At 36.3% G+C, this 26964-nt stretch overlaps 1 protein-coding gene across 6 annotated transcripts in view; it reads right to left on the reverse strand.

The window, feature by feature from the left end:
• Positions 1–26964, reverse strand: part of NIPBL (NIPBL cohesin loading factor) — a 166781-nt gene that overhangs the window by 7028 nt on the left and 132789 nt on the right. For all 6 annotated transcript variants that reach the window (XM_075740677.1, XM_075740680.1, XM_075740679.1 and 3 more), the window contains 21 exons: positions 25778–25878; positions 23015–23153; positions 22721–22803; positions 21556–21688; positions 20569–20712; positions 14950–15039; positions 14497–14711; positions 14295–14397; positions 13258–13356; positions 13010–13156; positions 11678–11812; positions 10158–10256; positions 8922–8975; positions 7693–7801; positions 6974–7110; positions 5277–5417; positions 4878–4971; positions 4619–4773; positions 4261–4351; positions 1209–1382; positions 478–668 (listed from right to left, as the gene is read on the reverse strand). In XM_075740677.1, coding sequence (XP_075596792.1) covers positions 478–668; positions 1209–1382; positions 4261–4351; positions 4619–4773; positions 4878–4971; positions 5277–5417; positions 6974–7110; positions 7693–7801; positions 8922–8975; positions 10158–10256; positions 11678–11812; positions 13010–13156; positions 13258–13356; positions 14295–14397; positions 14497–14711; positions 14950–15039; positions 20569–20712; positions 21556–21688; positions 22721–22803; positions 23015–23153; positions 25778–25878 — 2634 coding nt within the window. The remainder of the gene's footprint in view (positions 1–477; positions 669–1208; positions 1383–4260; positions 4352–4618; positions 4774–4877; positions 4972–5276; positions 5418–6973; positions 7111–7692; positions 7802–8921; positions 8976–10157; positions 10257–11677; positions 11813–13009; positions 13157–13257; positions 13357–14294; positions 14398–14496; positions 14712–14949; positions 15040–20568; positions 20713–21555; positions 21689–22720; positions 22804–23014; positions 23154–25777; positions 25879–26964) is intronic.

Genomic DNA, 26964 nt, shown 5'->3' on the forward strand with positions numbered 1-26964 from the left:
ATGCACAATCGCAGCAGTATAAAAAACAATTACAAAAGCATTATGTGAGCAAAGAATAATGGAGATGATGACTGAAGTTCTGACATTGATTGTGGAATTCCATAGTGTTTGGAGAACATGGGGATTGAGGTAGAGTCAAGCTGACACATTTTCCAGGATAAAGAATCAAATGAAAAAAACAGCTTGGCACACATCTGAAATTTATAACAGAAATGTGCTCCAATGTACATGTGTACATGCTGTAGGCACTGGCTGGGTTTTTACATCTTGATACAAAATAGGAAAGTCAGCATTTGGAATCTCACTGGCTAAACAACATATAACAGATTTTAAAATATGGTTTCTGTAAAGGCTCCTTGCTACAATAGGAAATTACTGCAACATAGCTGGAAGAGAAAAACTGGACATTATGTAGCAAGTGTGAAAACCTCTGAAGACCAGAATAAAAAAAACTCCCTTCAGAAAAGTGTACCATACCTGAACAGGATGTATGAGACCCTGGTTTAACGTCAGTGCAATGACATTTAAAGCAAAGTGGCGTACACTGGACTGGGTATGAAAGAAAGCCTCAAGGACCTGTTTGAGATATAGTTGCATGATGGAACTACTCATCCCTGAGGAAATATCACCCATTTCTTTCAGGTCTTCCTGTTTTGCTACTTTTTTCCCTGTAAAAAGGACAAAAGCAATAGCACACTCACCACAGTATAATAATTTACTTTGCCTTTACTTGATACGTGCTGATCTTTAAGCTTTACAATAGATACACATTTCAGCTGTCTTAAAACGGGTTTAAGATCTCATGAAATGTAGAACAGTGATGGTAAATACGCATCAAAAAACTAAAGACACATGACTTTAATTGAAGTCTTGTTCTTTAACAAAGATTTTGAAATTTTCAAAATTTCTTATGTTGTATTTACTATTTTCTACCTGCGAATTAACCTTAAAGGAGATTTTGATAAAAAGTGTTACTACCATCATCACAGCAATTATGCATTCTGGATTGCTTTCAGGATTTATACATCTTGAAAGTAAACAATACACCTATGCACATAATCAATTTTTGAAAATTATTCTAAGATAGTTTGGGTACAATATCACTGATCTTACAACAATCTTAAGTGACTCAGATCACATATATACAAATTGTATGCAAGAAAGCTAGGTTTTGCATGCCTCATTAGCATGACGAACTCAACACTTACAGTCTCTGTCTGCCTGCTGCATACGTGTATCCTCCTCCTGCAAGTAGGTCTGGAGGTTTTTTAACACCTGGATTTTTAAGTTTACAGAACAGTTCTTATCTGAAAGAATGCTGTTGTACAGAGTCTTCACTTCCTGTTCAAACATTAAACTTGGGTGTTGTATAAATGCAAATCCTAAGGGTGGAAAAAAAAAAGAGGAAATACTCCACATTACCATGTAGAAATTGTTTTTCTGCTTTTTAAGTCTTTCTTCAAAATAGAGGCATGAAATTTATCTCCTCCCAACAGCATAGCTTGTTCTAGTCCAAACAGTATTGCATTTCTATATGGGCATCATCCATAGCTTATAAGGTGTTTTGTTAGCCATGAAAGTTCTATTAGTCATGGCTCTATTTGATGGATAAAGATGGGGTGTTGACCCAGGCGAGATGCACTAAAAAGAGTTATACAGGTCTGGAAGCATGTCCAATGTAGTGGCCTGCATTTGATGACTAGGAGCTCTCACAAGAATAAGGAAGGACATTACTAAAAATTACCCGTTGATTTTCTAATACATTTGGAGAAAAACATTCTGCTGAAACCATGAAGAGTGATAAATTGATAAATATCACAAGTATTAAAAAAAAAAAAATGAAAAGAAAAAAAAACCAAACACAACCCAACAGTGAACACAGTAAAATTTATACCTCTCACTGTCATTATTCATATACCTATTAAGGTCTTCTCTTGCAAACTATCTGAAGCATTGCCAAGACTACATCTGTTGGAAGATATACACTAAATAACTGGTTTTAGCTGTAGCCTTACCCTTGTCAAGGAACTGCTTGTTCTTAGTCCATATTTCATAAAAACCATTCCAAATTAGTGACAGTATATACCATTTCAGATCAAGTATGTAGACTTAGAAGTGCTGCTGACAAACTCTTACAGGGTATCATAAAAAAAAACCAGTAATGGGAACATAACATCCCAGTTTAACTTAACTACTTGATTATTTTTTTTTAAAGTCTGTTCAAGAAAAGCAGACATTAAATGTATTTTTTTGACCACAGGAAACTAAGTTTCTGAATGAACACACAGAAAATAGATGAACATAAAAGAAGAATGGGGGGAAAAAATGAAAGCAAATAAAATTATGCAAAAGCAATGTATGAAAATAGCTGTAACAAAGGGAAGATGGAGTGAAGTTTTAAAAACTGGCTCCATACACACAGAAAAGACAGTGTAGGTAAAGACTAGGTCCAGAGCAAGACCTCAGTGTGTTTAAGATCTCATTTCAGTCTCAAAATAAGAAGAGAAGCAGGTGAGGTGGAAGGGAAAGAGGAGAAAAAAGACTGATGATGGTAATTGAAGTATGTGGTATAATTGTGCACTCTATACAGGTGTATATTGGTGTTTATAACTTGACCACCTCTGAGCAAGTCCAATACATTTCTTAAGGTTAGTTTTAAAAATGAAAAGCATGTCCATGTATGTGTAACAACCCATAACATTTTTTTTCTCCTTCATTCACTTAAAGGAATCTAAACCACCAGTATTTTCATGGAAATTCTTATTTTTCCATCCTCTGTAAGCAGGGAAGAAATCTTACTTGGCGTCAGAATTTGTCATAGGAAATGAAAAAAGGCACCTGCTGTGTTCTTTTAAGGACTGACTTCACATCTTGGGGCTGCCCTCACACCACTTCTCTTCATACTTTTGTTTTCACTCTGTTAAGAGTCTTAAGAGTAATGACTCAACTTGGCTAAATAAGACATTACCTGTTAGATACATACAGGTTTAGCTAAATTTACTAACAAAATTTTATATCCTTGACCTGCCTTGCAAGTACACTTCTGGAAGAGAAGCATAACCATAATCAAGCAGCTCATTAAACTTAATCCCTCAACAGCAGTGACACATCCCAAAGCAAAGCCTAAAATAATTGAGTTTTCTTACTGAAACAAAACACTAGTAATTACCAATAAGAAAGTACACATTCTTCACGACTCCTTCACTGTGTATAAATGTTGGATTAGCTTGCTAGTCCTTTTTACCTTATTGCTGCAAAAAATGTTGAATGGCGTTGACAACTTTGCTTAATGACCAGCCTGTAAGGTGGAACTTTGCACTGTCTACATCTCCATACATCTAACAGCTACCCTCAAACTGAAACCAGTACTTAGATGAGATCAATATATCACGGAAAACAGTTGTCGGAGGTTTAATGAAAATAAAGCCTGATATACTTACAGGCAGAGAAAAAAATTCTGAAGAATGTCTACCTACAGCCACACTCCTATTTTCCCTCTTTGCCCCACAATGATCACAGTTTATTCTATAATTTAGGAACATTTTTGGCAAATTCAACATTCCCCACATCTATGAGCAAAGCAATCATGGCTACGGTTAGGAAGACAGCCCCTATCCCACGTGCAATATTCTGTAAAGGACAATTACATTGGACTGGACTACAGTAAATGTTGTATACCTTGATGTAATGCCTAGAAAAACTCCAATGAGTCCACAATACTGTAGCATTGTTCCTACAACAGAGGCAACTCTAAAGTCCTTAATGCCACTGAGCTGTCTTAAATGATTTCTCACAGAACATGAAATCAAGATTCAGTACTGGTCCTTACTGGAGGTCTCCCTAGCCTGAAATGAAGCAGGGTATCTAAGAAGCCACCTAAACAGCAACATAAAGAGGCAAATTCTTGTCCACAGTTAAACTATACAATAGAAGCTCACATGCCTGGGAGACAACTTTCTTTAGACTAAGCCATACCCACAAACTGAACTCACCCAGAACCAAGGCCTACCTGCCCAAACAAGATTCTCTCACGTGTACAGTTTTGCCCTTAAGCAGAGGATGAACATGATACAAACCACTCAATGGCACTTCATGTACTACTGCAAGTCATTGAAATACCATAATGCCTTCAGATAAAGAACCGATTTAAAAGTGAAATAAAGCTAATACCCCAAACCAAACTGTAATATCTAGACTATGAGATCATCTCAATGCCTTGTGAAATCTTGTGAAATAATAACAACTATTAATATTTCTTACCAAGGCCAATAATGGCTTTTGTCTGTACTTCTTCATCTGAATGCTTTGTAAAATACATCAGCAGTTCAAGTACTTTATCCTTAATGTTAACCTGAGGAAATTAAAACAAAAAATAATAGTTATTTGAAGAGGAAACAAATGTTTTTAATCTCTTATAAAAAGTATAAATACCAAAAAGAAAAGGAGAAACACAATCTTACTGCATTTTACTTCACAAAACCACATATTTAAAAACCAAAAATCGATACTGCATTATGAAAAGATACATACCTTTGAGCGACTAGGAATAACATGCTTTCAAATTAAAGTGGAATATTCAGTATATCTATGACATGGAGAGTAAATACAAGTTTTTTACCTTACTGTTGCCCTTAAAATCTTCTTGATCAAAATCAAAATGCCGACACAGTGCTCCAACAGTGAAAAGTGATCTAAGGAGTGCTGGCTTATTGGCAGTAAGTATTGTACTGTTGGGGTCTTCTTGGTGTTGACTTTTTAATTTTGAAAGTGCACCTACAGTAAGATAAAAGTTTTGATCACAGTATTTAATCATGGTGTATGCTAAGATAAGACTTGTAGCCAACTGAAAAGTGACAATTACATGTGATTTTACTTACCGTAGTATCTATTAAAACAGGCCCAGACAAATTTATAGTTCTGGGTGACCTTGTTCACAACAGCTCCAAGACAGCTCACACAATGCTGAACCACCTAGGAGCAAAAAAGAACAAATGAATTACATTTGTTAAAATTGAGGGTGTTGTGAACTTAGGAAAAAGCTATGCTGAACTAAAACTAGTGATCTAACGGATATAATGTCCATCTTCTAGACTGCTCTGAAAACCTGCCCAAACTTCTAAAATATAGCAACAACACATACAAAATCCAGTAAACCAAGTACACTCATTTTTCATGGCTCAAAAGTTATCTTCATAACAAAGACTTTCTTTAAATCAAAACCGTGTTTTTCACAACATGAAATGGAATCAACTGAATAGTAACAATTAAAAGCTTACCGTCATGCCATATTTGATGATGAGTTTCATGAGGTCTTCCTCAATAGTGGCAAGAAAGGTCTCACTTGGGTGCTCCATTAGCGGCACTACAAGCTCTAAGATTTTTGCAACATTGCAGATCACCATGAAATCATTCTGGGTCTGAAACAACAGTATTTATAGCATTTAAGATTTCTGGACATGTTAACTATAAGCTAAGTGTTATTAATATTCACTGATAGTCAAAAACCCCAAGTCATGTAAGATAGTTGGTAAAAATCTAAAGGAATATTTATATAATTTACATCTGCTGTTCAATAGTATATTATTATGAAAGCTACTTCCGTTTTCCACAGAACTTCTGGAAAAAAAAAATAAAATCTGTACAAGCAGAAGTTCACCTCTCATGAAGGCTGTGACAGACCTGAAAACTTTTGGTCCTGATATTTTTTTGAAATCCTACAATAAATCTAGGAACTCTTCCTGACACACTAGAGAACACACCACATTTGGAAACAAAAACCAGCAACAAAATGAAGTTGTGCTGTGACTTAATGTGCCTCAAACAAAATAGGTAATAATGCGCACAAATGCAGAAATTACAATTAAAATTATTACTCGTTTGCATTATCAGAACTGTATGTATGCATTGTAAGTGAGGAATCTATGGAAAACATTTATCTATTAAAGATACCTCCTGCTAGAAATTGACTTTTTTTGACATACCAGGCTCACTAATCAGGATAGGATAATTCCCAAATGCTACTAGCAAGCTATTTAACATATTCAAGCTGACAGTGGTAATTCCACAATTCATCTCAACCTGTGTAAGTACAAAATTGTTGTAACCCCGTAAATGGGTTGCAGCAAGTAAATAATCAGATAACCCTTTCCTATACTGTTTGATCAGAAGCAGCTCTAAAAGTCTGTTGTAAATGTGCCTAGAGAACACTCTAGGGCCGAAGCTGGAAAATGCTAGGCTATACCTACATTCTAAGCTGATAATTATTCTCAAGCCTGTCCTGTGCAGCTGACCTAATGTAATGGATTGCTGCCACCCACTCTTACTCCTCCTTAAGCAATGGCTGCATGATCCTGCCCTGCTCCTCCTGCCAGATCAGAGGTTCATCACAACTTTCACTGAGCCAATTGCACTAATCAAAACGGCAGAAAGTGCCACAATGTTTCAGAGAAGGGGGGCCATTATACTGGATTGAGGGGGTTCAGCATTAGAGCTCTCTACCACGTGTAAGCTAAATTGTCTTACAGGGGAATACAAAAACATTAGAGCTAGGGAAGTGAGAGGTGAAGTATGGATGAGGATGGAGAAGGACATTTTACTTCTGATATATTTGCTGTATGTTAGATCACTCTGTCTTATGGAACCATACCTTTAGTCTTGAGACTGTGACTATAAACCAAAATAATTTTAAGAAATTATTTCAGAACACACAAAAAACTGAGTCTTAGTCCTCAAGAGAAAGAGGCAGCACAGGTTTCAGTTTCATTTGGCTGAAAAATGTGGAGGTAGAGGGTGAGGAACAGCATCTTAAGAGAGATCATTAAAAGGACCCAGTATCTTCAGAAGCTATGATGCCCATGAAATTAAAACACAATTAAAATTTTTGTTTTCCTACCTTCAATTTTATCAAGTATACAGCCATTCATTTCCATGCTTAATTATCTGGGGAAAACAAAGACTGATTTTCTCTACTTACACTACATTTAGTGGTCAGGTACGGCTGCATGGTCATGGCATGTTTGACCATTAGCTGGGGTCTGATTTTGCTGAATAAGAACAAAGTGGTTATGCAAGCAACCAAGCGACCAGAATTCACACCTTTGTTGTCAGAATCTGCAAAAGATCAGAAAATACAAAAAAGATATTAAGTCCAAATAATGTTTGAGCAATGAAAAACATATGGCTTAAACATCATCTGAGTATCTCTTTCATTACATCTCTTTCAAGATCAATATAAAATATTCTTATTAGAGATGAGAATATTTAGTTAACATTTGTATGTGATCACAAAATACTGAAAAATGAAGCAAAGATGCTCCCAGGATACCACTAGTTTTTAAACTACTTACTGTACACAGAACACTGACCCAGCCAATGATTCCTATTACAACTGTAGAATATATTAATGTAAATAAAACTTGCCATGTTTGTTTTGGTTTTAGTGATCTAAAAGTTTGAACAAGTTATTTTAAAAGTAGTTCTGTTATTGTGGTTAACTAGTGAAAATTAGGGAAGCTTTATTATTACACAATGCTCAAAAGTTCATAATGAATTTTAAAGCAATAATTCATTACCATCAGTTTTGTAACAGGAATTCTGTAACAGTAACTTTTTGTGATAGTAATTTGAACAACCACTATTACAGTATCATATAAAATTTAAAGAGTTTAGCTAATGCGTTGTAAATAATACTACCTGATAAAGATTCCTCATATTTAAGAATGTGCTCAACCAAATTGTCAACAAGTTGAGTACAGGCTTTCTTCACAGGTTTATATGAGGCATCCTCTTCTGACTTCAAAAGCTGTAGCAGACGATACAGAAAATGATTTAGTATTAAGTGTGCATTCATTTACATTGGATACATGCTGGTTTCATAACAATTACTGCAGATACACAAGGATTTTACACTACAAAAGTATTTATTTAACTTCTCCACAAAAGTTGCATGGTGAAGAAAAGATTAAAGGAAGTAAAATATCAAACCAAAATGCAAGAGAAGTAAAGAAAAATTAACCACAATAAAAACGCCCCAAACAAACAGAAGAAAAAAGTTCTACTGATTTTTGCACTTTACAAAGGTAACTTTGTACTTAATGAAATAATGCAAAAAAGCAATAATGTAGTCATACTCGCCATCGGTAACTAATAGCAGTTAGAAGGCTTTTACAATGCTTAGGGGACAAAAGAGGAAATTCAAAAGGAACATTTTTGACACTAAGCAAAAATATCAAACAAAGATGAAACAGATTTTTATGAACATTTTAATCAGTTAGCCTGCTTTGTATGACTTCCAGTCCTGAAACTGTCCATGAAGATTCTTTAATATCTAAGAAGGATTAAGATCATATTATAGCCTTTTCTTCAGTGCAGGCATTCAGAGGCTCTGGCTTACTCGGCTACTTATTTTCATAGCACTTCAGGCTAACGTAAAATCAAAGGGGTTTTTTGCTTGAAAATTAACCAGTGCAAACAAGATGTAGAGGAGAATGACAACACAAGTTAAGAGACATAAACAAAGCAACCTCAAGTCTTAGAAAAATAAAAGTAAACTATAATGTAGAAGTAAACCTATACCCTGAAGAGTCACTGCTTGTATAAACTGTGTAAGAAATATACTGGATGTGAAAAATACCAGAAAAAAAAAATCTACATTATACGAGATGCCTCATTTCAGAATTAAGTATCTTAGCTGTGGACTTCATCATGTCACTCATTATTGAAAAGACTATGAAACTAAAAACAAACAAACTGCACCAATGAAGATTAAAAAAAAAAAAAGGTCAGATGTTTAAAGGGCACGAATTGAATTCATCTACCATAAAGGATTGCTCCTGTAGTCCCCCTTCTATGTGTTTTAGTACCAAAAGAAATGTTAAAATTCTAGCAATGATTGTACCATACATTCAAAATTCACTACTTACATTTTGAAGAAGCTGTTCAAACCAATCATACCCTGTATCTCTACAAGCTGCAACCTAGAAGTATTTTTGAGAATAAACCGATTAATATAGAAGACATCTGAGGAAAAATTACTTCAGTACAGATGTCATCCTTGAAAGGGAAGTAAAACCATGCATAGGTAATTTTCATATGCATTCAGTACAATGACTTTATATCTTTGGAGTGCAGAAACTGTCTTCTGCCTTTGAAAAATAGTTCTCACCATTTAAGTGACTCCAGAATTTGTATTCCATACAACATGAAGCCTACACATTTTACTGGAGATTGCTGGCTCTAATGTAAACTATATTTTGGTTTTACAGAACATTTTGCACCGATTAAAGCACAAATACAAGCCTGACATTAAAAATGACCACATGTGTATATATATGTATATACATATTTGACATAAACAAACCAAGCCTTCACCGGTATCATATGTCAGGAACAACTCACAGGTGCTCCAAAGTAGAACTGGCAGAACTTAGAGTTAAGCTGAAGTCAAATTGACTGACTTCTCAGTCTGGAAAAATGCACACTAAACTACCATTTTGTAAAAATATTGAAATGTAGGATGATGTTTAAACCCATAAGTGTAAGTAATGGAATACTTTTATTTGTTATTTACATCTTGGTATAACTGATATGAAAACATCTTCTCAGCACAGTGGTTTTACACAACATGTTTCCACTACAAATTAAAGCATTTTATTTGAAACAGATTTTGTTATTTTGGATACATGCTATTTAATTTACTGCTCCTAAAAAGTAGATACAATTATGCAGATACTAGTTTACCCTGAATAAACCTGATGCTGTATTTGTTAAAATGGCTTATTAACCTTTCAAAATAAATGTTATCAACTGTTTGAGGAAAATATTCTTTCAATAGATAACTTCTTAGTTAGGTTTAACTATACGCTGCTACTAGCAATTCCTGGAAAATGTTAAATGTAATAGAAAGTTGTTGTGTTTTAAGTGACAAGTATTTTATACAACCTGAATAGAGTGTGGTCCCAGTTATCATTGCCAGCAGATTAGTGAGCATTTAAAGTTTCCTATGTTCCATCATATAATTAATTTTGGCATATATTCAATGCCAGTAGATATAAAAAGAAAGTCATCTGACAATTAAATTACTATATTCTAAAAAGATACTTCAAAGATACTAAAAACTTAATCAAATTTTCCACACAGCTTAAATTTGTTTAACATACCACATCAGTGATGTTTAGTATTTTCCTTGTCATTGCTTCTTTGTCATGGTGTGGAGTTGGAGTAAACCAGAGCTTCTGGAATGTCTCGTTTACTAATTTCTGAAGGAAAAAAATATTAGAATAAATAAACAAACTTATCTTAGCACACAGGTATTATTTCTAATACATCCATACAATAGATTTGTTTATGATGTGCACCATTTCATAAGGAATTATTCAACCTAAGTGAGACTGTTGTAGGAAATGTTATCTGAGACAGACCCAGATCTACTATTACAGCAGTTACACCAACCTCTAAGCAATCTTCAGCAAAATGATCACTGGGAACTGATACTACAGAAAACCCTGCATTAATTTGCATTCCTCAGGAAAACACAGTACCCTGAGAAGTTGACAACTGAACATAAGATTATGATTTCTACAGCAGAACTAGCACCAAGTGTAGGTTACTTTAGAGTTTTCAAAACATCTGTGACAAGGTGGGAAAGAGAGAGAAGCCAAGTCTCTCCACCTACACACTGGAAGTACGTTCCTGTCCAATGTTTTTGGATGGAAGGAAAAAACAGAATAACCTGAACAAAATTATTCCCAAATTACTTATAAGGGACATGGTTGTAAGAAGCTCTCCTCATTCATGGAAGCATTAAAAAAAACCCCAACATTGAAGATAATGCCTCATTTTTTCTGATGTTGCTAGAAAGGAAAGGGGAAGGAGGAAACAGAACACCGTCATCCTCATTTCCTGCAGCACTTCAGATCCAGCTGTTCATCTACTTCTTGATCAACATTGCTCTCAGAGAGCCACTTGGCATTAATATATCTCAAGTGGTAAAAATATATGCTGCAGCTTTAAAGTTTCAGATTTCAAATCCTACTGAAAGTGTGATACAATATTATTACAGGTGTGTCCTTAATTACCTAACAATTTAACAATTATTTTGCTAAATCGAACAAAACCATCATTGTCAAGTGTATGATTTCACACATAATCTTAGTTTTGTGCCCTTCTGCATATACATTGCACAGAGTAGATTATGATCATGTAAGTATCACTTTAGGGGGAATACCTGATCCATTGAACATTCAGAATTAATGTAAAATTAGCACAGGTGAATACTTCATAATTTTTATATGCAGAACTTACAAGTCTGGCATATATTAACATCAAGTATTTAATTTTGACTTTTTTTTTTTCCCAGAAAGAAGTTTTATATGCCAATTTTACTTGTTAGAAAAGAGAACTACCAGAGGCACACTAGCAAGAAGAAAAAACTCTAGCAAATAACTTTTTAAAATCTTTTGATTGTCAGCAAGAACTTCAAGAAGGTACAAGATAGAACAGAAAGAAAACTAGTCATAGAGCATTTTAGAAAGCTAAGACATTTGCTCTCAAAAATTATAACTAAACAAAAGTCATAAATACTACGAAGGAGCAATGCAATACTTTTTTGTGTTTTGTCAAAATGTAGAAACACTAAAATAACGATAATTAAAATCCTGAAGAATATGTTTCATTCTACCTTAATGCCTTCTTCGTCATTGACTCTCCGAATCATTTTCACACACATCTCTGTAATTTTGGGAAATGTTGGTTGTTCAATGCAGATATCCCTAAGTATCTTTATGACTCTTTTTCTGACACTGATACCAGTATCCTGTGAAGAGAAAAGCATTACGCTCTTGAAAACAAATCAGAAATATGAATTAATTTACATATTATATGAATTAATATTTGAAGATCATCCAATCTGACTTGCAAAATTTATTTAGAAAAGGCAGCTAAAATATTCTGGAGTGTATTTATACAAAAGGTCACCATAACTTGTACCACTTTATTTCCAACAATTCTAAAGGTTCTGGCTGAGTCCTCAGAACGCTGAAACGCTTTCTTCATTTATACGTTTCCATCTAAGAGCTCATGATATTGCAAATGTATAATTTCACTTCTTGATTCAAGAGCTTACAAGCTAGCTGTGATGACACTTTAGCTACTATGCTGGAACACACAAGATTCTTTGTAGATCTGGACCGTAATACTTCAAGCCTTTAGATAAAGCTTATGGATAAGATACGTGCAGCAATCTTCCACTTTCCCAGGCTTCATCTAAGGAGATGGATAAGGAGCTTCACTTCATATTACCTTATTCAAAACCTGTTGAATCTGAATGTCAGGATGAACTGCTTTATGCATGTTCACTGGCACATGAAGCTACTTATCTCCAAAACCCTTCACAAACATGTTTTATCATACTACTATAGCAAATGAGTAGTATTTGACTAAAAATCTGACATGGACGCTAAGAGCTAGTTATCCTACAGCTAAATTAACACTGTATTTTATCTGAATGCCCAGACAAAAACCATTTTTTCTATTAAAACTCTAATAAGAAGTCTTTTAAAATACTGAAAATAGCATAGAAAAACAAGTAGTTTTATCTTTTTTTTCCCCTATTGGATTACAAACAGTATCTTTAGATTACTGTGTTGTAGATCTTTCTTCATCACCACACTACTGTACTGCATTCAGTGACCCATATCTCAGACTTCAGAGATGTGGCTAAATTCCTCATTTCACCTAATTTGCACCATAATAATAGAATCAAAAGGAATATAATTCTGGTTCTGATGTGGTACAGCTTTCTGTTGACATTTATCTTTTGAAGTAAACACACCTCACTGGAAATAAGTGATGCATTTTGCAAGGTTAGTCTTAAAAATATGATGCTCCCCATTAAAATAAGATACAATTTATTCTTGGGATCATCATTCCATATTATTAAACACATAATCTCAGTTAAAAACAAGTTCCCCAGTGTGACTTATTTTATCATAAATATCACAAGTCACCATACCAATATTCTTTCAATTAGCATGTCATAATACTGCTCAGCAAGCTGAGGACGACAGAGCACAAATCGGCCAAGCAGCTCCACAGCTGCTTCTCGTACACTAGTGGAGTTATCCATTAACCGTCCATGAACACCTCGTTGCATATCCAGCTAAAAAGAACAAATGAAACACAGATTCAAAATTAGAAATGAAGATTTATTTTAAGCATAACAGAAGAATGTATGTTTATGATGGATATTTCCTTTTTTACCCTGGCTAGAATACTGGGGTCTACAGCAACAACCTCAGACAAACACTTCATGGCTTTTGTTCGAACAGCAATTGCATTTTCACCAAGTACACGCAGAATCTAATAAGAGAGTAAAAACAAAGATTCAGTTGCTTTGGGAAGGTAGCAAACAATGTTTAACGGGCAAAAACGCAAGAGAATAAAATGCAAAGAATTTAACTAAAATAAGAGTATCTGTCTATTAAAAATTGAATATATCTTCTCAGACAGTAAAAAGTAAAACGTGCATGCAAGTGATCTTCCATGACACTGATAACTGAACATGGATATTTGCTAGCATTTGCTACGTCTCTAAGACTGGTCCAAACAGGATTTACACATGGTCCGTATATTCACTTTAAGTCCCTTCATTTTAAACTCTGCTTCTGTCATTCAGTTGTGGCTTTCACCATGATTCTTTTAACAGGAGAGTTGGATTTGGGCACTATAATTTTAAGAATGGCTCTGTATGCAGATCAATATAAGTAACGCAACCTAAAATAGTACTGGAGTTCAAACATGTCACCATGCCAAAACGTTAGTGTTCCTCTCCCAGAAAAAAGTAAAGAAACGATACTGGTCAAACAGCAGCTTCCAAAAATGACAGAAACATGCATTGCAAGCAACTGTCCAAGCTGGCTTGTATTTTCAATTCAAATTAAGCTCAATTTAAGGAGTTAATATTACCAAATAAGCACACATCTTACAGAAACTGTGAAAATTACTTCAACATTTTGTAATTATCCTCTTACTGTGTGCATCTAATCATAATGATTTTGCCATACACATATATGGATAAATAAAATAATGTATGTACAATATGATCTACAAAATGCATGCAAGAAAAAGAAACATAAATCACTTATATCATCATTACAGAATATGAAAGCACATGGTGTTATCATTGCCTGTTAAATACCTGCGCTCAACAATGAATAGATATGGCACACTACCGGAAAAGTGTTTGGAATCAGAAAACAACTGTGTTTCACTGTACTAAGACTTCTGGCACAGTTTACCTGTGTCAAATAAATATCGAAGCTCTGGGCAAACGGCCTCATAGAGGCCAAGTAGCGAACAATCAAACACGCATCTTCGTAGTCCACAGTATCAGAATTCATCCTGCAACAAATTCTATGTGTTAATTCTGACATGTTTATAAAAATTACTTAAAATATCAAATGCATGGCTAATAAAGAAATAATTTGTACTGAAACATACTTTAATGTACTGAACTGAGATGGAGCAGTTTTAATGATGCTGCGAAGAAACTTTTTGCGACTTTCTGCTCTATGCATGATTTGTCCTGTGGTCTCAACATCTTTTGCATGGTGAGTTCCTTCAGATGATTCCTCATCCTTCTGAGATTTAATTGCTTTCTCTGTCTCCATAGTTGTATCACGGAACCACTGAGCTATATAAAACTTCCGAGAAAACTGGAGAAATATAGCAGGATACACAGAAAATAAAACCAACAGATACAGAAAAGGAAAATTAACAGATTTATAATGAGATTAAGTGAATCTAATGCATCAACAAATATTTTGAAAAACCAAATCAACAGTATGTTAGGATGACAATTTAATTGAAGCACTAATAAGCAAATAATTTTGTTCAGTACACGTTACTGAAGTTATTTTTATATACACTTGACACCAGAAAGCTGAAATTTACCACTAATGATGCATCAGTTTCCGTGTTCTCATCCAGGTAATCTAGTAAAGCCTTTTGCAGTTGCTGAATTTCATCTTCTCCTCCTGAAACCTGTCCCAAATAGAAAGATAGTTATAAAACAGAATATTGCACAGTGGTAATTATCATCTGAAACTATGCATGTCCACATATAAAATACACTGAGGTCAGTTGTTTTGATAATTGCAGAACATTAACAATTTTTTAACCAATTACTTATAAACTGCATAGAGACTGAAACAAATTAGACTGTGGCTCTGAAGTCCGAAAAAGATTAAGAGCAGAGTAAGACTGGTTTTAAATCAGACTGACTGATTTCAGTAATTTTCATTCTATGATCTTGTGTGAAGACCCTTTGCCACAGAGGAAAAAAGAAGGGCTGAAATCACACATAGAAGACTGACACAAGGTTTAACCTATCAAAGTCAATGTTAGCTGTCTCACCAATACTAAATACCGAAACAGCAACTTCTCAGGTAAACAAGGGATAAAAGGCAATAAAATAAACTAAAAAGAAATATAAAAAACAGTAAAAAGGTATGGGAAACATCAAAGAAATAAAAATAAATTATCCTTTTGTAAAAATATTTGGTATAACTGTTTTCAGGGATACAGCATCCATGCAGAAAAAGTGCAGCAAGTGTGCTCAGTCTAGGAAAGAACTTAGGAAGGTTGTTCCCAAACACCTCTGAGCTCCAGCACTGAAGGATCATGCTCACTGAGATTCAACTAAGTTTCTATCAGACAAAAAGCTTGAGAACAAATACACTTTTTATAAAAATTGTCACCTACTGCATAAAGCCTACCTACAGAATTGGGTAATATTAATTCTCCTGTGAAGCACTTTAAAGATGTACAGAAAACATTACACATGAAATATTCACCTGAAAACTAGTGCTGGAGACTCTTTCAGATTTGTAATATCTAAACTGTATTAATGTTAACAACAGAATGTATTTTTTCCAAGAGGCTATTTAATAGGAAATACTTATATTTCCTCTATGTATATAAGTGTGTTGGGTTTGTGTGGCAAGGTTTTGGTAGCGGGTGGGGGCATGGGCTACAGGGGTGGCTCCTGTGAGGAGCTTCTAGAAGCTTCCACAGTGTCTGACAGAGCCAATGCCAGCCAGCTCCAAGATGGGCCCACCCCGGCCAAGGCCAAGCCAATCAGCGCCTCTGTGATAACATATTTAAGAAGGGGGGAAGTGTTTTTTGGAGCTGGAAGTGCGAGGATGTAACACCAAGGTCAGTGCAGGAGGAGGGGGGAGGAGGCGCTCCAGACACCGGAGCAGAGATCCCCCTGCAGCCCGTGGTGAAAACCATGGGGAAGCAGGGTGTTCCCCTGCAGCCCATGGAGGAAGGATGAGGGGGTGTAGAGATTCCACCTGCAGCCCGTGGAGGACCCCACGCTGGAGCAGGTGGAGGCACCTGAAGGAGGCTGTGGCCTGTGGGAAGCCCGGGCTGAAGCAAGTCCCTGGCCAGACTGGTAGACCCGTGGAGAGGGGAGCCCACGCCAGGGCAGGTTTTGCTGGCAGGACTTGTGACCCTGTGGGAGACCCACGCTGGAAGAGTTTTCTCCTAAAGGTCTGCACCCCATGGAAGAGACCATGCTGGAGCAGTTTGGGAAGGACTGTAGCTCGTGGGAGAGACTCCATTTTGGAGCAGGGGAGCAATGAGCGGAGTCCTCCCCCTGAGGACAACGAAGCGGCAGAAACAACGTGCGCTGCACTGACCGCAACCCCCATTCCCCCCCCGGCCCCGTGCTGCTGAGGGGGGCGGAGGTTGAAGCATGGAGAGAAGTTGAGCCCGGGAAGGTGGTCCATTTCTCCTCCCCATCATGCTGCGGGAGGGTGAGCGAGCAGCTGTGTGGTACCTTGCTGCCGGCTGGGCCTAAACCACGTCAATAAGGCACATAGAGGTGATTCGAAACAGCCAGCATGGTTTCACCAAGGGCAAGTCTTGCTGGACCAACATAGTGGCCTTCTCTTATGGAGTGACTGGACAGGGGGAAGAGCTACAGCTGTCATCTCTCTGGACTTCTTAAGGCCTCCTCCACAAAATCCTCTGTCTAAATTGGAGAGAGATGGCTTTGATGGATGGACCATTTGGTGGATAAGAAAATGCCTGAATGGTTGCATCCAGTGGGTAATGTCTGGATGGAGATCAGTGCTGAGTGGTGTCCCTCAGGGGTACATATTGTGAGCAGTTCCATTTAACACCTTCATCAATGACAGAGACAGTGGGATTGAGTGCACTCTCAGCAGGTTTGCAGATGACTCCAAGCTGAGTGCTGCGGTTGCCATGCCTGAGGGATGGGATGTCATTCAGAATGACCTGGACAAGCTTAAGAAGTGGGCCCATGTGAACCTCATGAGGTTCAACAAGGCCAAATGCAAGGTCCTGCACATGGGTCGGGGCAACCCTCAGTATCAATACAGGCCGGGGGATGAAGGGATTGAGAGCAGCCCCATAGAGAAGGCCTTGGGGGTACTGGTGGATGAAAAGCTGAAAGCCAGCTGTACCCTGGGCTGCATCAAAAGAAGCATGGCCAGCCAGTTGAGGGAGGTGATTCTGCCCCTCTACTTGGCTCCACTCTCGTGAGACCCTACCTGGAGTACTACATCCAGCTCTGGGGTCCTCAGTACAAGAAAGGCATGGAGCTGTTGGAGCGAGTCCAAAGGAGGCCACGAAGCTGATCAGAGGGCGGGAGCACCTCTCCTATGAGGACAGGCTGAGAGAGTTGGGGTTGTTCAGCCTGGAGAAGAGAAGGCTCCGGGGCCTTATTGTGGCCTTTCAATATTTAAAGGGGGCTTGTAAGAAAGATGGGGACAGACTTTTTAGTAGGGCCTGCAGCAACAGGACAAAGGGTAACGGATTTAAACTAAAAGAGAGTAGATTTAGACTAGATATAAGGAAGAAATTTTCTACGATGAGAGTGATGAAACACTGGAACAGGTTGCCCAGAGAGGGGTACGTGCCCCATCTCTGGAAGCGTTCAGGGTCAGGCTGGACAGGGCTCTGAGCAACCTGATCTAGTTCAAGGTGTCCCTGCTCATTGCACGGACCTTTACAGCTTTCTTCCAACCCAAACTATTCTATGTATGTCCTGATCTCTTAAATAGTTCTAGCCTATGTCAATCTAACAACAGTCCTGTATATGACTACAAGACAATGTACTTGTCTCCATATACAGGTTATACAGAATAAATGAGTATCAATGAACTTGTGCATGAGTCCAAAACTAACTTTCTCAACATCTACAAGACAGCATAAAACCAAACCCGTAAACCACCCTTTTTTTCCTTAGTATTATACTGAAATACACAAGTCTTTGCAGCTGCAGACAAAAAGACTTTTTTTTCCCAAAATGAATGAGTTCAAGAGTTCAAAACCTGTCTTCAATGCATATAATACTGATATAGGTTTATATATACACATTTGGCACCCTAATATACGTACAAATTGTGATTCAAAATTCCGGCCTTCAACCAATGTTAAATTCTGTGGATAACTGGCTGAATAAAAGGGTTGCTTGATGAACCTTAAGCGCCTAACTATTTTCAAACAAGTAAAAAACTCAGAACAAAGAGAAACTGTGAAGCCCACAACAAATCATATTCAATATTGATAATAAAAGTAGAAGAACAATTTCTAGCTTAAAATTCTTCAGCAACAAAAAAAATTTTCTTCTTCAGCAATAAAACTCGTAACTTATAACCATCTTAACTTCTGTATGAACTGCACAGATTGAGAATCCTGTCACAAATACAGCACATAATACAGCTTGCAAACTTCAGCAAGTGGAGAAAGGTACAGTTACAAGTCCAGAACATCAGTGTATCAAGAGATACACTAATGAAAAGTATGCATAAGTGTTCAAATCAACTTGACAATCTATGACAGATTTCTATGAAAAAAATCTACTGTTTAAAAATGTCAAAAGAGAACAGATTTTCTCCTAAATCTAATTCTATGGGTCAGGGGTTCCACAGCAGAGAGAGTTATAAGCATTTATCAATCACTGGGGAATATCCTGGTAATGATATCAGAGTGTACAGAGAAATACCCAGCAGAGACAAGTATTCAATTCAGCAGGAAAGAAAAATCTCTAGAGGTATAAGTTCATTTCTGAATGGAAATAAGAATTTAACTTTCTGATGACGACAGCTGAGTATTACTACCAATGGATCTTCTTTCTTATTTTCTTCCCATTTGAGCAGCAAAGTGAAGCTTAGCTGTCATTTCCAAGTATTTACTTGTTCTTATGTTACAAATTATTTATAAACAACACACTGTCTACCCTGACTGATGCTACAGAATAACACACACCTTTCACAATGCAAGGATAGTACTGTGGTACAAGGATGGTACTTAATGTTAAGTAAGTACTGATGTTAAGCTTCCTGAGTAACTGAAAAAATGCTTTTAGCACTCAACTGCCCACAGGAATTTTATTTTCTGCAGATGCCAATACCTAGTTACTGCCTGATCCTGCAAAAACGCCAAAACAAATAGAAAAATTCAAGTAACTTCTCAGGTATACATCTTTTTAGAATGTCTTCCAATACTATTATAACTTCTGGAGATACAGAAAGAGAAAAGGAATCTTCTAAAGTATTTCCTTATGAAGTCTAATGTAGAATTGTCAGAATCACTGCCAACAGAGAGTTATAATCCTTTAGCACATAAAAGTATGAATTATATTAAGCCATAGACATAGAGATTTGACACTACATGTTGTAGAATATTCTAATCGACAAAAGTTATGGCAAGTATCAGCCTCATAAAGGAGTAGATGAATTTTGACTCTTTATTTGAATGCCCGAAAAGTGCAGAAGTTTTTCCTTCAACATAAATCTGTAATGGTCATTATAAAGTACATGTAATAGGTCTTTTCAGGTAACTGAAAGGGAAATGAACTTGATATGACTACTCAACTTTAGATCATGCTGAGAAGAGTTAGTAGTTCAGGAAGAAATGTATAGCGTTCATAAGAAATGTGTAAGTCTGTATGTTTAAAAGGACACATGAAGTCTGAGCTTTTCCTCATCATACTATGTACTATATAGAACCCAAATGCATATAGTGTTTTGATAATTGTTGACAACCTTGCAGCATTAGCAGAAATGCAAACATGCACTCTCTAATGAAAGATATATTCAAGTCCAGTTTAAAAAAAAAAAAAAAAAAAGAAAAAAAGATGACCACACCAGCTAAAAACTAACCTTACAGGCCTAACAGTGTAACATTCTAATGCTTGTATATGAGTGCTAGAAGCTCAGCTGCCCCTTTGCAACAGGAAAGGCACATACATATGTATTTTTAAGGCTTCTTAAGATAAAATCCAACTGCTGCCCCATTATTTCCTCTGTATTATCACAAGAAAACTGGCTTAACTGCTATAATTAACTACTTCATATGATCACCACAGAGATGGTGCAAGGAAGACATAAGCTAACAAAAGTGATAAAGTGAGTCTATTTGATTCAGAAATCTGAACAATGAAGACTGATTCTTCACAATGACACTTTTTCAAACATCTTTAAAATTTTCAAGTATTTGAATGGATACATCCCATCTGGCATGGGAACTCTCACACACCTGTTTGAGGATTCTGGCTATAGATCCTTGATCCATTTTGCTAGTGACTGCATCTTTCCTCAGTCTTGCAGCTACAGTTCCAAGATAGTCAAGTGATGCAACTCTTAACGCCATTTCTGTAGATTTGTTACTGAACTGGTGAACCTAAGAAAAACAGAATGCGCTATTAAAACCAAATACTTACTTATGTAACTGAGATTCTTCTCACAAGAGATTGCTTGATCTTACTAAAAATTCCACGTAACTTCCATGCTGTATAAAATTATATAATTTACTATTACATCACAGATACACTACTTAGGTTACATTAATGCTTCTTCCTTTATTAGGTTTCTCTCTTTCCCAAAATATGTATAAATTGTACAGCAGATATCCTTTGCAATATTATAGATCTTAAGCACCATAAAATAACTTCCTCATTATTCACACAAGTATAAAGAAAGCTAGATATTACCAGGAACAAGACCATAAAATATTTTTCCAAGAAACAGCATGAATTACTGTGTAAATTACATTGTAATACTGAAGACCAACTCTCAAAAATTACATCAACAAAAATATTCACGTTCTGTAAAATATCACAAGTAAATGCTATTATTGGTAAAAAACCAAACCACTTAATTGTTTTCAGGTTCTGTGCCAAAGGAATAGTCCAGGAGATATTTAGCATGAATAATTACAGCTATTAGTCTGACTTTACTCCAAATGAACACCTGCACTTATTAGATACTATACAATGGCATTTTATTCATGTTGAAAATTTCATGGAATAGTGGAAGTGGACTTCCATGAGAAACTGTGCACATATGATCTTTAACAGATTTTATTATCTATGTATTACATAGTAGTGATACATGTAAGAAAATCCTTAAACGCTGCATATCTGTCAACCATCAGCATTCCTGTAGTAGTTTCAGCTGAAATAAACAAATCTTCATTGTAATGAGAAACAAATTAATCTAATAGTTAAAAACAAGAATCCCTTACCAATAGCCTTCCTAATAAGCTAAGTAGCAATTCTGCAGCTGGCCATTCTGGTTTATTGACTGTGGAAAGAAGATCTTGAATGAAATTCTCGAACAGTGGCCTGTAATCTTCTTCCCCTTGTTTACTGCCACACCTGTTTAAAAGAAAAATGCATTTTGTTAGCAAATTTAAGAGCCATTTAAGCTTTTCTTCTGATGTAAACATAAGCAATCCTACGTTTAATCAGAAAAAGTTTTATGCAATTGCAAAAAAAGCTGAAATATTAGCAGAAAGTTTATTAATTTACAGAGAAATAGTTTAAAAAGTTATAACTCCAAGTTGCACTGCAACTAAAGCAGTTAATCCACGATAGCAGAATTTTGTTCCTAAGATTTTTTTTTATTCATTGCTTTGAGCAAAGTCTGCATTAACGTGGATGCACAAGGTAGGTAAAATCGTAAAGCTCAAACTGGAGTGGGGTATTTAGGAGATGATGTGTCTATATTCCTTAAGCTTGGTCTGATTTACCTGACAGTGAGAAGACGTCTCAGTATTCTGCTCCACAAAGGTTAAAATCAGAATGCAAAAAATCGAAAGATAACATACCCAATAGTGTTTTGCTTCTATATGGCATCCTTAACTTTAATGATACCAGTAGTATGCAGAGAGATTGCTAGATGGTTATTAAATAGCTTTTCAGCTTAAAAGTAAAAATTAACACGATAAAAACCTCAGGACTTACTCTTAGAAATCCTTTAGTTATTCAGGTATACTATATTTTTCCCTCTGTTGAGCTATTGACATTCCTAACTTCAGCTAACTGAAAGTAATCTTTAAGTTTTTTATATCTTTGTCATTCTGATGACTGAATGAATATGATTTCACTGCTTAAATATTTACTCAGCCTTCTCTTCCAGGTTTCAGATGAGTAACTGACCTCTAATAAAAGGATCTTATGTAACTATCAAACAGATTCTTAAACATATGAAGAACTCTGCAGAACTTCTGTTCCATAAAAATTTTTGTCCAGACAGGTAGCTCTCTTAGGGATCTATAAAGTATATTGTTATAAATAACTTTACAAATAGGTATTTAGTATTGCCAGTGGTTAGGTTTGTCTTAAGATATGACAGACTTTATTTGGAGTTGGTTTCATCAATATGCTAAAGACTGCAACAGTACTTACTTCTTAAGGAAAATAGAAAGGAAGTTTTGTGCTGTTCTCATGGCCGTTTCATATGAGTTAGTAATAAGCACATCTTGATCCACCTAAAAATAACAAGATATATTTGTCTATTTTTTTAGCATACACAGAAATATGATTTCCAGATCAGCATTTCTCATGCATCAAATAATTACAGCAGACATAGAATTACAAGGTTTGATTACTAGAGCACCATAATAAAATATTATGCCTACAAACACACAAAGTCATTCCTGCACAAAAAAAGAAAGTTATCGCTTTTTAAAATTATCTTACTTTCTTGTTTGATTCCTCCTCTGAATTAGAATCTTTTTCTGCTGATGGTAAGTGCACCACACACTGAATAAGCTGCAGAACTAGTGCTGTTACCATCTGAATATACATAGGCTCTCCATCAGTGTCACTGCTGTTTAGCCTGTTAATAAGAAAAGACAGCATTAAAACTAAATCTAAGCAAAAAAGACAAACAAAAATTTTTTTGGTCCTAAATAGTATCAATCTAAAATTATTGCCACAGCTAGAAATCTGTGTTCTAGACTTTTATCTAGTTATATGCTTCTCTCTTATGCAGTAAGATTTGGTTTAACAAAAAACATTATTATTCTCAGGCAGAAAGATGAAACAGCCCACAGATAGGCTATCAGAGTATCAGTGAAGTTCAGCAGCTGAAAAATCTACAGGAATATTTAATAAATCAAACACCTACATCCTATATGCTATATATTCCTATGTATAATGCCATATCCATTTCAACACAACACACAAAAAAAGACTTTAAACTGTTGCCCTAATAATTTATTACTTATATATTATTTAATGTATGTGAAACGTGCAGGACTTTTAAATAACAGAAAATAGTGACCATGATCTGGACTGACTTCTACAAGAATTACACTTATGGCAATCTGAGGTAGCATAACAGACTATGAACTTCAGCATCCAGGTGTCTTTAAACGTGTCTTCAGTGTGTCTGTAAGTTGGTAAGACCAGCATGAATACACTCCATGTTTCTCCCATGATGTTTCCTGAGAAATAGTATGGTGTTTACTACCCGTACATACAAGAACACCACCTATTGCTACGCTTAACAATATGAAAAGGTGGTAATCCCTGACATCATTCTCCATAAATTATCAAAATACTAACTGGTCACAGATTGTAATTATTATCTTTATGAAGTTATCTTTCACCACTTATAGAGAGAAAAAACTTTCCACATCAAATTTTGTGTAAGCTGTACCCTTGATTACTGTAGCCACAGTTAGAGAATGACCTTTAACAGACCAGGGTTAGGACTCTAGAGATAAACAGTGCAGTCATTGTGGCCTTAGGATGGTGACTTCTTTCTGGTACAGGTCCTAATTCAAAGAGCATAGCTACCATTTATGCTCCTATTCCTACCATGTTCCAATTTGCTAGATCCTTCTGATGTCTATAACCAAAACAATAGCAAATACTAGGATCACACACTTATGTTAACATTAGGGTTGCTGAATTCAACTTCAATGTTTCAGTGCATTTCTTTTCCTGGATATTTCCTGTTGATCCACCCTGGGGCAGACCAGGTATTTAACTGACAATTTGTGTCTCTCAGAGGGCAAGATGTATGCAAGCAGGGAACAAAATCAACACCAACAACAAATGTTTTAGAATAATTTAAGGTGTCCCAACCTCAATTTTAACTGAAATCCAGTTCAAATCAGATTCTCTCTCAGATTGAACCTGAGCCTATACTGTTATTCTGAAGATGCGCTGAAATCCAGATGAAGTGTTTAAAAGACAGCTGAAGTGAACAGAATAGTTCCTAAATGAAACTCATTCAAAGGGATATTAAATTGATTTCCTTCCTGGGAAGAGTGCTCCGAGTGTGTCCGCAAAGAAATTCAGCCAGAATTTTCCTATTAAGCTTTAGCAATGAAGAAGTTAGGTAACTCCATACAAACAGAATCAAGGAATTTTCCAACAAAAAACCCCTCTGAATGCACATTAGCATTACACACATTTAGGTCCTTAGTGAGACAAATAATAAGACAAATAATTATTTTTGTAAGCAGGCACAAATGTGATGGCATAAGAAACAGCGATTATTACAAGATATTTGCCAGGTAATTCTGCTCTCATTGTTTTGAAATACCAATCTCTAATAAAGAGCAGCTTGTGGAGTTGCAGATTTCTGAAGTATTAATTAATACTGAAGCCTAAAATCCTACATCTACAAACCTGAAAATGCTACTGTCTACAAGTTCTTAATTGTTTTGGGTTTGTGTGGCAAGGTTTTGGTAGCAGGGGGGCTACAGGGGTGGCTTCTGCGAAAAAATGCTAGACGCTTCCCTCATGTACAACATTCAATGCCAGCTGGCTGCAAGACGGACCCACCACTGGCCAAGGCTGAGCCCATCAGCAATGGTGGTAGCACCTCTAGGACAACAGAGTTGAGAAGGCGGGGAAAAAAAAGAAACAACCTAGTGGTAACTTTTGCTGCCAGAGAGAGGAGTAAGAATATGTGAGAGGAACAACTCTGCAGACATCAAGGTCAGTGAAGGAGGACAGGGAGGAGGTGGTCCAGGTGCCAGAGCAGATGTTCCCCTACAGCCTATGGAGAAGACCATGGTGAGGCAGGCTGTCCACCTGCAGCCCATGGAGGATGAGGGGGGAGCAGAGATTCCAGCTGCAACCCATGGAGGATCCCACACCAGAGCAGGTGGATGCCCAAAGAAGGCTGTGACCCTGTGGGAAGCCCACGCTGCAGCAGGTTCCTGTAAGGACCTGTTCACCTGTGGAGAGAGCAGCCCATGCCACAGCAGGTTTGCTGGCAGGACTTGTGACCCTGTGGGGGACCCACGCTGGAGCAGTCTGGTCCTGAAGGATGTGATGGTAATTGGTGAGTGACCTCTCCCTGTCCTTATCTCAACCCATGAGCCTTTCATTGTATTTTCTCTCCCCTGTCCAGCTGAGCAAGAGGACTGACAGAGCAGCTTTGGTGGACACCTGGCCTCCAGCCAGGGTCAACCCACTACATTAATGTATGTCAGAATTTACCTGAAGTTTCTCAAACTCCTCTTGCTAGTTGGTAGTCTTGCAAGGGAAGTGAAAATTTCTTCCAGTATTAACTGTCTATGTTTTTCATACCTGGAGAACACCTATTTAACAGTTACAGGATTGTTAGAAAATTATTTATTGTTACATAAAATATCATTTGTTAAATATATTGTTAAAAATTACATATAGAAACATACACTTTACATGACATTTAAATTATAATTAATGCATACTTTGTTTCTAATGCATTACTTTGTTTTTTCAAAGCAAGCATTTCTTTATAAAATACATTAAAACTTTTTCAAATACAGATTTTAAAAAAATCTTCAAATAACATAAATGTGTAATAACTTTTAAAAATACCTTATGTTTTTAAAATTTCTATCAATGGTAGAATGCACTATACAGGAAAGTAAAACAGTGTAATACTAAGCGTTCAGACTCCAATACAGAGCAAAACTCTATGGTAACAAAAATTACGTGAACACATGTATGGATTTAGATCACATTTGAAAAACCAGTTTTGCTTCATATCCTAAGCTTTAATGTTTGCCTGACATGAAATATTCTTTCAATTTACAGGGTCAGGATGGTAGAGTTTGCCTCTCCTCTTATTCAGGCAGAATACCAGAGTATATCATCCTTACAAAGATGGAAAACTCGCACTTGAACAAGCACATCTGCGTTGCGCTGCATTTTTCCTGAAATAACATTTTATCTGCCCCTTGAATTTTTCACATAGCCACCTCTTCTGAGGAAAAGATTTTATTCTATTATATAGAAGTAGCCTACTAGTTCTATACCTTGTTCCATTGCATAAATTCAAATCTTAACATAGGAAATAAGGAAAACCACATTGCTAAGATTTCTTAATATAAGAAAGGACAGGTAAGAGGAAGGGGTTTGTGTTTACACTTTAAACAACATAAGCAAAATTAAGAAGTTCCTTGCTTAAGTAGAATATTTTGTGGTTTAGTAGACTTGGTGGTGTTGGGTCAATGGTTGGACTTGATGATCTTAGAGGTCTTTTCCAACCTTAAGATTCCATGATTTCATCCTATAGAGTACTTTGCAAATAGGGGCAGCTCAGGTAGATTTAATACTGTTCCAAGATTACATTAACAAACTGTAAAACATGCATGAATAAAATTAGTTCTAAACTCCAATTCTCTACCAGAGAGAAAATA

The sequence above is a fragment of the Balearica regulorum genome, chromosome Z (assembly GCF_011004875.1).
Source record: "Balearica regulorum gibbericeps isolate bBalReg1 chromosome Z, bBalReg1.pri, whole genome shotgun sequence".
Classification (NCBI taxonomy): Eukaryota; Metazoa; Chordata; class Aves; order Gruiformes; family Gruidae; genus Balearica; species Balearica regulorum.